General features: G+C 39.6%; 1 protein-coding gene across 3 annotated transcripts in view; it reads right to left on the bottom strand.

Moving 5' to 3' along the window:
• Positions 1–14,094, bottom strand: part of LOC124788186 (transcriptional regulator ATRX homolog) — a 495,869-nt gene that overhangs the window by 160,147 nt on the left and 321,628 nt on the right. For all 3 annotated transcript variants that reach the window (XM_047255347.1, XM_047255346.1, XM_047255348.1), the window contains one exon: positions 13,617–13,792. In XM_047255347.1, coding sequence (XP_047111303.1) covers positions 13,617–13,792 — 176 coding nt within the window. The remainder of the gene's footprint in view (positions 1–13,616; positions 13,793–14,094) is intronic.

Raw genomic sequence — 14,094 nt, forward strand, 5'->3', positions numbered from 1 at the left:
CTACTACATTTCATTATTCTCACTTTGCTTTTGTTGGTGTTAATCTCATATCGTCCTTTGAAGACTCTGTCCATTGTGTTCAACTGCTCTTCCGGGTCCTTTGCTGTCACTGACAGAATTACAATGTCACCGGAAAAGTTTTTATTTCTTCTCCCTGGTCTTTAATCCCTACTCCAAATTCTTCTTTTTTTTCCCTTTACTGTTTGTTCAATGTATAGATTGAATAACACTGGGATAGGTTACAAACCTGTCTCGTTCCCTTCTCAACCATTTCCTCCCATTCGTGCCCCTTGACTCTTATCATTCTCATCTGGTTTCTGTAGAAATTGTAAATAGCCTTTTCTTTGTGTGCTTTCCCCTGCCAAATTTACAATTTGAAAGAAAGTATTCCAGTCAACATTGTCAAAAACTTTATCTAAGTCTACAAATGCTATTAACGAAGGTTTGTCTTTCCTTAATCTATCTTCTATGAGAAGTTGTAGGGAGAGTATTGCCTCGTGTATTCCTACGTTACTCTGGAATCCAAACTGATCTTCCCCAAGGTCAGCTACTACCAGTTTTTCCATTCTTCTGTAAAGGATTTGCTGCCGTGACTTATTAAACTGATAGTTCGGTAATTTTCAAACCTGTCAGTACCTGATTTCTTTGGACTTGGGATTAATATATTCTTCTTGAAGTCCAAGGGTATTTCGCCTGTCTCTTACATCTTGTTCACCAAATGGAAGAGTTCTGTCATGGCTCACTCTTCCAAGGCTATCAGTAGCTCTAACGGAATGTTAGTCTACTGCTGGGACCTTGCCTCAACTTAAGTCTCAGTTCTTTGTCAAATTCTTCATGCAGTATCATATCTCCCTTCTCATCTTCATCTATGTCCTCTTCTCTTTCCATAATATTGCCCCAAGTACATCTCCCTTGTACAGGCCCTCTATATACTTCTTCCATGATAAAATGTCAGTTTGGTTTCCAGAAAGGTTTTTCAACAGAAAATGCCATATATGCTTTCACCAGTCAAATTTTGAATGATCTGAATAACTGAACACCACCCATTGGGATTTTTTGTGATCTCTCAAAGGCTTTTGATTGTGTAAATCATGAAATTCTGCTAGACAAGCTCAAGTATTGTGGCATGAGTAGGACAGTGCACAAATGGTTTAATTCGTACCTAACTGGAAGAGTGCAGAAAGTTGAAATAAGTAGTTCTCGTAACATGCAAAGATCAGCACATTCCTCAAACTGGGGAACTATCAAGAATGGGGTTCCACAAGGGTCAGTCTTGGGTCCTTTGTTGTTCTTATTATATATTAATGACTTGCCATTCTATATTCATGAAGAGGCAAAGTTAGTTCTCTTCGCTGATGATGCAAGTATAGCAATCACACCTGAGAAACAAGAATTAACTGAGGAAATTGTCAATACTGTCTTTCAGAAAATTACTAAGTGGTTCCTTGTAAACGGACTCTCACTGAATTTTGATAAGACACAGTACATACAGTTCCGTACAGTGAATGGTATGACGCCATTAATAAATATATACCTTAATCAGAAGCATATAGCTAAGGTAGAATATTCCAAATTTTTAGGTATGTCCATTGATGAGAGATTAAATTGGAAGAAACACATTGATGATCTGCTGAAACGTTTGAGTTCAGCTACTTATGCAATAAGGGTCATTGCAAATTTTGGTGATAAACATCTTAGTAAATTAGCTTACTACGCCTATTTTCACTCATTGCTTTCATATGGCATCATATTTTGGGGTAATTCATCACTGAGGAATAAAGTATTTATTGCACAAAAGCGTGTAATCAGAATAATAGCTGGAGTCCACCCAAGATCATCCTGCAGACATTTATTTAAGGATCTAGGGATATTCACAGTAGCTTCTCAGTATATATACTCTCTTATGAAATTTGTTATTAACAACCAAACCCAATTCAAAAGTAATAGCAGTGTGCATAACTACAATACTAGGAGAAAGGACGATCTTCACTATTCAAGATTAAATCTAACTTTGGCACAGAAAGGGGTGAATTATACTGGCACTAAAGTCTTTGGTCACTTACCAAATAGTATCAAAAGTCTGACAGATAACCAACAAGTATTTAAGAAGAAATTAAAAGAATTTCTGAATGACAACTCCTTCTACTCCATAGAGGAATTTTTAGATATAAATTAAGAAAAAAAAAATATATATATATATATATAAAATTTAAAAAAATAAAAAAATAAAAAATAAATAAAAACAAAAAAACACAAAAAAATAAAGTTGTTATATTAACTTAAGTATGTTGTTAAATTAACCTAATTATGTCATGTATTGGAAAATTCGACTCGTTCCACATCATTACGAAATATCGTATTCATGATCCATGGAACTAGTATTAATCTTCTAATAATCTAGTATTAATCTAATCTAATCTAATCTAACCATCTCTCTGCTTTCCATTCTTTGCTTACGACTGGTTTTCCATCTGATTTCTTGATATTCATACTAGTTAGTGGTTCTCGTTTCTCCAAAGGTCTCTTTAATTATCCTATATGCATCATCTTACCACTAGTGATGTAGGCTTCTGCATCCTGTGCTCTCACCATTCCTGCTTAGCTGTTTTGCACTTCATGTCGATCTCATTTTTTAAAAATTTTTTATTCTCTTTCACCTGTCTCATCTATTACATTTTTATATTATCTCCTCTCACAGATTAAATTCAATATCTCTTCTGTTACCCAAAGATTTCTACTGGCCCTCATCTTTTTTACCTACTTAGCCCTCTGCTACTTTCACTATTTCATCTCTTAAAGCTACCCATTCTTCTTCTACTGTATTCCTTTCCCCTGTTCTTGTTAGTCATTCCAAAATGCTCCCTCTGAAACTCTCTACAACCTCTGGTTCTTTCAGTTTATCCAGGTCCCATCTCCTTAAATTCCTGCCTTTTTGCATTTTCTTCAGTTTTAATATGCAGTGGTCAGAGTAAACATCAGCCAGTGGAAATGTCTTACGATTTAATACTTGGTTCTGAAATCTCTGTCTTACCATTATATAATCTATCTGAAACCAGTCAGTATCTCCAAGCTTCTTCCATGTATACAACCTACTTTTATGATTCTTAAATCAAGTGTTAGCTATGATTAAATTCTGCTCTGTGCAAAAACTACTAGGCAGCTTCCTCTTTCATACCTTCCCCCCAGTCCATATTCACCTACTACTTTTCCTTCTCTTTCTTTTCCCACTATTGAATTCCAATCCCCCATAATTATTAAATTTTTGGATCAATTAACTATCTGAATAATTTATTTTATCTCATCAAACATTTTCTCAAGCCCCTCCTCATCTGTGGAACTAGCTGGCATATAAACTTTTACTACTGTGGTGGGTGTGAGATTCGTGTCTATCTTGGCTATAATAATTCATTCACTATGCCGTTCATAGTAGCTTACAAACATTCCTATTTTGTTATTTATTATTAAACCTACTTCTTATTTGATTTTTGGATTGATAACCCTATATTCATCTGACCAGGAGTCCTATTCCTCTTGCCGCCGAACTTCACTAATTCCCTCTATTTCTAACTTTAACCTATCCATTTCCCTTTTTTAATTTTCTAACCTACCTGCCCGATTAAGGGCTCTGACATTGCACGCTCTGATCCATAGAATGCCACTTTTGTTTCTCCTGATAACCCCTATCAATCACAGTTTGGATTGCAGAAGAGTTGCCCAACTAAATATGCCATTTAGCATTCACACATCCAATTTTACAAGCATTAAATAGCAAAATAGCAACTGTCGGTATTTTCTGTGACCTATCTAAGGTACCTGACTCTGGGAATCATACAGTATTCTGCTAGATAAAGTGAGGTTTTATGGAAGTCGTGGTATATCCAACCAATTTTAATGCGGTTCTGCAAAGCTCAACTGCAGGTCAACTATTGTTTCTCATATGTGAAAATGACCTTCTGTCTAATATACAACAAGGAGAACTGGTTCCCTTTTGTAGATGACACTACTATTTTAATCAATTCAAACATAGGCATAACAACAGATGAAATGGTAAATGATTTTCTTGGACGTATTATTGAGTGGTTTTCTATAAATGGTATCACTCTCAATTTCAAAAAGGCACAATATGTTCAGTTTTGCACATGTAGGGGTACTAAGCCAATGAGAACTGTAACAGTTAGTGAGGGATTAATAACTAGGGTGCAAACTTCAACAATTTAGGTGTCCACATTCATAAGGATTTAAACTGAGAAAAACACATTTTTAAACTCCTGAAACAACATAGTCAAGCCACATTTACACTTTGAATCACTGCAAATCTTGGGGAGAGACAAACTAGTAAGTTGATGTATTTTCATTTGATAATGGCATATGAAACACTGTTCTGGTGTAACTCATCTTTAAGAAAGATGCAAGAATAATGTGTGTTCATCTGGTAAACATCCATTTACGGACATGGGCACTTTGATTACTGCTTCTACCATATTTATTCCCCCATAAAGTTCATTGTAAATAATCTGCAGTAGTTCAAAAGAAACAGTGATTCACACAATTACAATACCAGAAGAAAAAATTGACATTCATTACCCTATATTAATGTTGTTTTTAGTAAAACCCAGATTAGATCAAAGAAACCATAGATTACTCAAGGAGTAAAGATCTCTTGCAAAACAAAAAGGATACTGTATCTGTAATCAGAAACAGCTCAACATCTCTGGTGTTGATGCTATAGCTCAAACAAGGCATACTGCACAGTAATTAAGTTATTAATACAGACATCAAAGCAAATGCATTACGAGAAAACAATCACAAGGAGAAGACTGGGAGAATCACGTCTGAAGAGGAGCAGATAGCATTAAGAATAAATGAAACAATCTAAACAGATATATGCAGTGTTGCACAACTTTCTGACAGCATTTTGTTTCATAACTGTTACAGAAAAGATGGAGTTGTCAAGTTCATTAGATGCTGCCATGGAATATCTTAGACCAGTTGTTGCAAAGAACTTCAGCAAGATTTATATGATCCTTACTACACCAGTATAAGCAATGTCCACTACCAGAAGTTTAAAATCAAAATTCTATGGTTATAACAAAATATCAATGAAGTTAATTAAAGAGTGTGCTTTTGATTTTCGTAAAATATAAAGCTATTCATGTATTTTGTTTAAGAAAGGAGAGAAAGAAATACCATCAAATTTTCATCCGATTTCACTGTTTCTAACATTCTGGAAAATTTTGGAAAAGGTAATATCCAACTGGCTTCTTAACCAGCTGAGAAGAAATAATACAGTATATTGTCAAAGTCACTGTTAGGATGTCTCAATGGTTCTGAAACTGAGGAAGCTATTTGCACATACAATGAGAACATAGTTAATTCAAAAGATATTAAATTACAGACTGCTGGCATATTCTGTGATCTGTCAAAGGTATATGAGTGTGTAAATCATGATATCCGTTCAAGTATGTTAAAATATCATGGTGTACTGTGAAAAGCTCCCAAATGGTTCAAATTCTATATCTCTGACAGGAAACAAAGGGTGTCAACAGAAAAGAGATGTGTTAAGCTATCATGCATCATCTAACTGCAAACTACTAACATGTGGTGTCCCACTAGGTTCCATCTTAGTGCTCTTATTTTTTTCTAGTGTATATCAATGACGGTTCATCTCCAACATTACCAGACGCTAAGTTTGTTTTATTTGCAGCTGATACAAACAGTGCATCAAGTAGCAAATCAAGTATAGTAATAGAAAGATCAGTTAATGAAATTTTAATGGAGATTAATAATTGGTTCCTACCCAATTCTCTGTTAACAATTTTTGGGGAAAAACACTATATGAAGTTATATCAATGAAAATAATCAATTTTTACAATATAATGCAATTCGATAGATAAAAAAAAATCTACTCACCAAGCAGAGGAGAATATGCAAGTAAAGGTATTACAGTATTAGCTTTCGGAGTCAGTGCCTCCTTTTCTGGCAGAACAGCTGAAGGGGAACGAAAAGGGGTGCAGGAGGATGGGTGAGGTTTAGCAAAAGGGGTAGAGTTGAAAAAAGTCACCCAAAACCCCTGAGGTCAGGGGAGATTTTACGCTAAGCTCTCAGGTTTTCAAATCTCATCCAGTACAGTATCTAACAATAAATCTTTCCTTCTCATCACATCCAACAAGTCTCGTCTGACCTGGGGGTTTTGCGACTTTTTTGAACTGTATCGCTTTTCCTTCACTCATCTCCCTTCCCTTTCAACCTTTCTGCCAGAAGCAGAAGCCACTGGCTCTGAAAGCTAGCATACTGTGATACCTTTTATGGGTGTGTTCTCCTGCCACCACTTGGTGAGTAGATTTTCTTCATCTATATAACTATATGAAGTTAAGAACTTGTAAGAAGTTTCCCGTCAGTATATTCCTAAAATATGATGACAAATAGATGGAAGAAGTTGATGATAAATTCAGCTCGGAAAAGCATACTACAGAATTGCTGGAGTGCCTATGCAAATCAATATTTGCAATCCGAAAATTGTCAGACAACATCCTGCAGAGGGCTGTTATACTAGCTATTGCTACCCAATATATTTACTCCTTAATAGAATTTGGCATTAAAATTATATATCTTTCTGAAACTAACAGCTCAGATCAGTACTAAATATAACAATAATCTTCACAAGGATTTAAAGTTATTTATTTTAGTCCAGAGAGGTGTCCATTATTCAAGATAACACATGTCAATAACTTGCCAGAAACCATAAAAAGTTTAACTAGTAATAAAATTCAGTTTAAAAGGAGACTAAAAGATTTATTGGAGGCCAACTCCCATTGCTTCATTGTTGAATTTCTTAGCAGAACCAACTGAGCTGTATTTCAGGGCAATAATGTGATTTCTATAGCAAGAACAAATACGATTTATGGTACATATAAGGGTTGCCCAGAAATTATGCTCAATAGTTTTTTTTCTTCAACACTTCTTTATTGAACATAATGAGAATTATACACATGAAAGAAAGGTGATTTATCTACACACCCTATGTTTCCATGTAATCTTCATCCTATTCTATGGCCTTCCTTCAGCACGAAACAAGGGCGTGTCGGTACCAATCCTTGTTCTGGTGGCGGAACCAGTGCTTCACTGTGTGCACTTCCTTTGCTGATTGACAGACGCAGCGCCAACTGCCGAGTTGTAATGCATCTGTCCTCGCAAATCACAACATCAGTTTGCTGCAACATGTCAGGTATGACAACCATGGATGGTCTCCCCAAGTGCTACGAATTGTGGAACTCCGCCGAACCAGCTTCTGATGACCTCACCCTCCTTGCCCAGTGACTAACTGTACTTCTGTCAACAGCAGATGTTCCATAGACTTTCCACAAGCATCTGTGAATATTCCCCACAGTTTCTCTGCAGCGAGGAATTCAATGACAGCACATTGCTTGTAATGTACATCACCTATGGATGCCATTTCGAACCTGTCCTGCAGCTGAGATTCTGTCAGAACTGACGGAAACTTGGCGCACTCATTCAGGAGAAAGTGGTGCATTACTTCCTGGGCAACCATCGTAGCGCTTTGTACAGCACACGTAAGATAAAATGAGGTACAGGTTGCACATAGAACTCGACACATTGACTGGACAACAGTAATACCGGTTATGAAATAGATCTAGCACTCATTTGCAATAACTTAAATAATTTCGTTTCTTTGGAAGCTTGCTGCAGTGTGCTGACCCAGGTGGCCTCTATAAGGGCCTGTGAACCGTACAGACATGCAATCTCTGAAATGACTCCTCCATTCTAGGGAGTGGGAAAACCACATACACACAGAAAAACACTAGGCACGGAAAAATACATGGGACAGAAAAAAAAAAAATGCATGGTGCAGAAAAAAAATATGTATGGTACAGAATAAAAGCACTAGGAAGATAAAGCACTGATTGCACAAGGCACTGAAATTATAAGTAACGAAAAACAATGATGGCACTGACATCCATTTCATTGTCTGACAATTGTGGCTGCTGCAGCATATGGTGTGCAGTCACGGGGAAGCAGGGCCAGAACTGATGATGGGCAGGTTGGCGTGCTTCTCTCATGAGACGCCATAAGCCGGGGGTGGCATCTCCATAGCGATGTCCTTGTTGAGGTCAGCATTTGGCACTGGAGGCATCAGCCGGGGCACCAGAGACAATGGCCGCAGAGGAACCAGCAGCGGAGGAGGTGACAGTTGTGGCATCAAGTGCAGTGTGGGCTGCACTGGTGACAGCAGTCAAGGAGTGGGGATGGAGGTAGGAACCCCAGACAGTGATCTGCCAGGCAACAACCCCCCCGTCGTGTGAACTGGACCATCTGTGACACTGGAACAGGCATTGGCGATGGCAGGGGAGGCGGTGGACCCTCAGGAACAGACCTCACAGTGTGTGGCCGCAGCTGGTCAAAGTGACAGATATTTGCCTGTCAGGAGTGCGGATTCTGAACAGGCACAGGCTCTGGTGATGCCTGGTGACAGCAGGAACCAAGTTCGGCCAGTGGTCGAAAACATGACCCAGAAAGGTGCACCCGGCAGGAACTATCATGGAGCTGGCGATGCTGGTGGACACGGCATAGGATGCAGCAGGTGAAGGAGGGTCCATGGTTGGTGTCCATGTAGCAGCTCCACTGGGTTCGTTGCCCACCAGCGTGAAATGGTACAAGTTCAAAAAACGATTGAAAGCAGCTTCAGTGGACCTGCCAGATACATACTTTCACATCTGAGTTTTAAACATCCGAACCATGCATTTGGCCTCACCGTTAGAGTGAGGATGAAACAGGGCGCCTGTGAGATGGCACACACCACTAGCCTGACAAAAAGGTGTAAATTGTCAAGAAACAAACTGGGGACTGTTATCGGTAACCACTGTATACGGAAGTCCCTAAGTTGCAAAAATCTTAGACAGGGCCAAAACAGTGGCCACCGCAGATGTGGACGGACAACGTGTCACATGGGGAAAATTGGAATAGGTGTCCACTACAATGAGCCAATACTGATTTAGGAAGGGTCCAGCAAAATCAAAATGAAGACATCCCCACAGGTGCTGTGGCATCAGCCAAGGGCAAAAAGACGCCCATGAAGCCACCTGTTGCCGAACACATTGAGTGGAAGCAGTGATAAGCTGTGTAATGTCCCCATCTATGCCCTGCCAATACACATGCTGGTGGGTCAAAGCTCTGGTGCGAGTGGTCCCCCAATGACCGACATGCAGAAGCTTCAGTACATTACAGTATAAATAAGCAGAAATCACAACCCTATGGTGTAGTATCCTCAGTAGCTAACAAAATAACTCCATCAAACACAGCATGGCGGTGCTGGAGGGAGAAGCAATTATGCAACAGATCCAAGGCACAGGCCGGGGGTTCTTCCAGCCAACTATGCCGCGTGAAAGAGGAGACCTGATTAAGTACAGGATCCATGGCGATGGCTGTTGCTATCGTGGCACTAGTGATGGGAAAACTATTGACCATGTTCTGGTTCTGAATACCTAATAGAAACAAACAATTCATCCTGATCAAATGCCAGGTCCGGACCGTTTGAAAGGCAAGATAAGGCACCGGGGTTGGTGTGTTGCACCGTCGGATGGTAATGAATCTGATAACTATAAAGGAAGAGGAAGGGAGCCCACTACTGCAAACGATGTTCTACCTTCCCCAGCATGGAAGCCAAAGGGTTGAAAAGAGCAACCAATGGCCTGTGATTCGTGTTTAAATGGAACTTAGAACCATACAAGAAGACATGAAATTTCTTGAAGGTGAACACAGTCTCTAACGCCTCCTTTTCAATTTGCAAATACTGCTGCTGAGGGAGAGTTTAAGTCTTAGAAGCGTAAGCAATGGGTCTTTCAGACCCATTCACATATTTGTGCACCAATGCTGTGCAGGGAGGCATCTACAGCCAACACAAGATGCTCACCTAGCTGAAAGGTGGCCAGACACAGGGCAGAATGAAGCTTAGATTTAGCCAAAACAAATGCTCAGTCACAAGTTGGGGACCATAAAGACAAAGAGACACACATTTTTATGCATAAGTGCATGCAGGGGCAGTGCAACAGTGAGTGCATTAGGTAAAAACTTATGGTAGTATGCACTACTTATGGTAGTATGCAACTTTACCTAGAAACACCTGGAGTTCCTGAGGGAGGTCGCTCGTGGTAAAGCCGCAATTGTGTCAACATGGAGAAACAACAGTATGATCCCTGTGCAAGAAACTTCAAACCTAGGTACCCAATTGACGGTTGAAAAAATTGAGACTTGGCAAGACTGTACTTGAGACCCACAGACTGCAAAACAGAAAACAATGCTCAGAGATTGCCCAGGTGGTCTTCAGTGTAAGAACCCAAAACAACAATATCGTCAAGGTAATTGTTACAGCCAGCACAGAGACTGTCAGCTGTTCTGAAAAACACTGAAAAATTGTGGGCATGCAGTGACATCAAAAGGCAAGCATTGTTATTGGTATAGACTGAAAGTTGTACAAAACAAAGAGAAGACACCTAGTGGCCTCACCCATGGGGAGCTGAAGGTACATTTCTGTCAAATAGATTTTGGAAAAGTAGTAGCCACCTGATAATTTTGTGAGCAACTCATCAGGGTGGGGCAAAGGGTACATATCTTAACAGTGACACTGAAGCTGCCACAGAGGCGAAGCTTACCTGTTGACTTCTTAATGATGAACAGTGGTGAAGCCCATTCACTGGAAGAAATAGGCCAAATGATATCGAGCAACATCAGTCTAATTCGGCCGTAACAGTCAAGCAAAGTGACAGGCACCTGTTGTACCCGAAAAAAACGAGGGTGGTTGGACTCTATCGAGGTAATGTAGGCTTGAAAAAAATTGGTAGCACAGCTGAGCCCAGGGCAAAACAGAAATAAAAACTCAAGGGATCTGACACTAAATTTACCTCATTGACAATGGAGAAACCAAAAGCTTTAAACGAATCTAACCTGAATAGGTCTGTAGTATGGGAATGACCCACAACAAGGAAGGTGAGAGAGTGAACAAAAGATTTGTAAGAGACAGGAGCAGTGAACTGACCTCGTATCAGAATCTGCTATTTACTGTAGCTGACCAAATTCTGTGAAATCTGTGTGAGGGGAGGGGAGCCAAGTCCATATATGTTTGTGCATTTACAAAAGTCACTGAAAGTCCTGTGTCCACTTGCATTTTTAGTGGGTTATTAAACACACACAAATCAATAAATAATTTGTTCAAGGAGACAGTCATCGTAGAGATGCAGTTTATGTACTACTGTGTCTGCCACACCTGAAGAGGAGTGACACTCCAACGCAAAGTGGCCTTTCTTTCAACACTTGTATGCAGCATGTTCTTGCTGGACAAAGCAGTATGGACAAGACAGAAGGGAGGCATGTGGCCACTGTTGTGAGGTGGCTTGTTGCTGCTGTGGCCATAACCGACGCTGTCCCACATGACGTTGAGTTCAAGGTTGTACTGCTGCAATGGTTTCATGGTCATCCTGAACACTGGCAGCATACCTAACAGGGGCTGACTGAGCAACCTCCGATATCTTCCCCCACGCAGCAAACTGATCAACTGCGGTCCATTACACTTCAAAGGACTGTGCTATATCGAGCACATCCACGAACATACATAAACGTTGGATTCTCAAACTGAAGCGTTGTTTCGCAGACTTCCCTATCTGAGACCAGACGAATAACAAAAATACACACCATGTGTTCAGCGTAGGATTCGTGATGGGTACTAGTGACAAATTTATAATGGCTCAACCCCTGTAATTCTGCAGCCGAGGGATCGTAAGAATGGTTTGAGCGTTTCTGGCAATGATAAAATTCTACATGCGTCACAATGGCACGCATTCTGTCACAGTAACAGGTTGAGAGAAGCTTGCACATTTTGTCAAATGATAAGCTGGCCAGTGTTTGCAGAGATGTTAGTTGCACCACAATAAACAAATGCACAGTGAAAGCCTGGAAAGAAAGAAGGAAAGCCCTACACAAGTTTGCATAGCCCATGTCAACCTGGAAGTCTTGGCATAACCATGTCTCGTATGAGTACCAAACTTCTCCCCATTCAACATATGCTCTAATGGGAGAGAAATCTGCTGCAAACACGCAGATGCCACTTGATTGAGACTAGTGATGTGAGTTTTCTGTTGTTCCGTGAAAGCTTGCTGCTGGAAAATGATGTTGGAGTATTTCTTCCATTGAGATGTTTCTCAAGTGACTGAGCACTGACACTAACACGTGGAGAAAATGTAACCCTCACTGGCTGACAGGTTTGCTATAGCAAGAACTAACACAAGTTGTGAAAGATAATACTTAAGGCACAATGAAGTACAGGTAATGTGTAGTACTCAATGCATTGACTGCACAACAGAAATACAAATTACAGAATAGGCCGAGCACTTGTTTGTGATTGCTTAAACAACACTTTTTTTTTTTTTGGGGGGGGGGGGGGGGGGGCATCTCACTGGAGCATGGCAGGGGGCTGACCCAAGTATTGTGTATTTATATTTTCTGACATTCTACGTACTGGTGGATCTCCTCACAATGGATCTATTGGAAAGAAAAGTACATCTAATCTAATCCGATCAAAAAGTGGTGCACAATGCTGCCACTAAAATTTGCGATCACCTACCTAATACACAAAATGACTTTCTGACAGCAAAAGCTGGCCGCGGTGGCCGTGCGGTTCTAGGCACTTCAGTCCATAACTGCGTGACTGCTGCGGTCGCAGGTTCAAATCCTGCCTCGGGCATGGATGTGTGTGATGTCCTTAGGTTAGTTATGTTTAAGTAGCTCTAAGTTCTAGGAGACTGATGACCTCAGATGTTGAGTCCCATAGTGCTCAGAGCCATTTGAACCATTTGAACAGCAAAATTAAATTTGGAAACAAGCTGAAAAATTTCTCCTACATCGTAGAAGATTTTTTATTTTTGTGATGTGTAAAGAGTGGTGCGTAGAAATTATTAACTCACACCACTTAATTTTTAAGTGTGCTTTTTTTTAACCTCCTAGCTTTTTCATTTTGTTTCCTTACAAAAGATGAATCTGTGCACAGCTTACATGCTATTAACACTACTTCTATGCCTACATAATGCACCCTTTTCTTTGTATGTTTCCTTTCCTGTACCCCAATGTCACAGTTTTTGTTATATGTCTTATATGTCACTCATTTATGCTACTTGGTTCAAAATTAAAGAATTTCGACAGTCATTATCTAAAGACAGTTGCAAATAGTAGCATAACACCCCCCTCTCCATTGCCCCAAAATTATATTTTCTATGAGTCAATGAAACTGATTGCTCCACATGAACAATCAACGAGGTCAAAGTAATTTCTTCACCTCATTCTCCATAGAGCTGACTTTATTCTCCTCCTTAATTCCCGAAGGACTGTCTGAAGTTAAAATACGATTATTTTGCACCATGTTCTGTTGACCATTCCCTTATTAAGTGACGATTAAAAGAACTTACTATAATGACATTTTTCATATCCCACCTCCTCATACTCAATGTTTATAATAAAAATAGCACAGAAAAATCTGCTCACTGATTTCTTATGACAACAAGTACTAACTTCAATTATGAAAGAAATGAGATATCAGAGAAAAAAACTTTTACCTGAACGGAGCTTTCCAGCATTTTATGCAGGACATGTGCACGCCGCTTCATAACTTTAACATCATGTAATGTGGAATCTACATACTGTCCATTACGAATTGGATTCACGAATCTATTATCGAATTCTTTCTTACTGCCAAGCAAATTAGGTTTGACAAACTGGACCATGCAGTGATCTACAAGAAGACAAACACACAGTTACTTTCATAATAAATAAGTTACTGAAAAAATAAAAAACTGAATACACATGTTTAATTAGATTAGAAACAGCATTTGTTACATAAGCCTATAGTGGGGGGAGGGGGAGGGGAGATGGGCAGGGGGGGAGGAAGGTGCGCTGAAAAAGAAATTATTCGAAACACATGTGTGTCATACTTAAGTATCTTATGCCTCAGGATACTTTCCTTCAAAAGAATTCAAAAACAGTTTATAATTGATCCAAATATATTCTCCAATTTCAATTCTGCATCAAGAAAGG

Source organism: Schistocerca piceifrons, chromosome 3 (genome assembly GCF_021461385.2).
Source record: "Schistocerca piceifrons isolate TAMUIC-IGC-003096 chromosome 3, iqSchPice1.1, whole genome shotgun sequence".
In the NCBI taxonomy this organism is placed as follows: Eukaryota; Metazoa; Arthropoda; class Insecta; order Orthoptera; family Acrididae; genus Schistocerca; species Schistocerca piceifrons.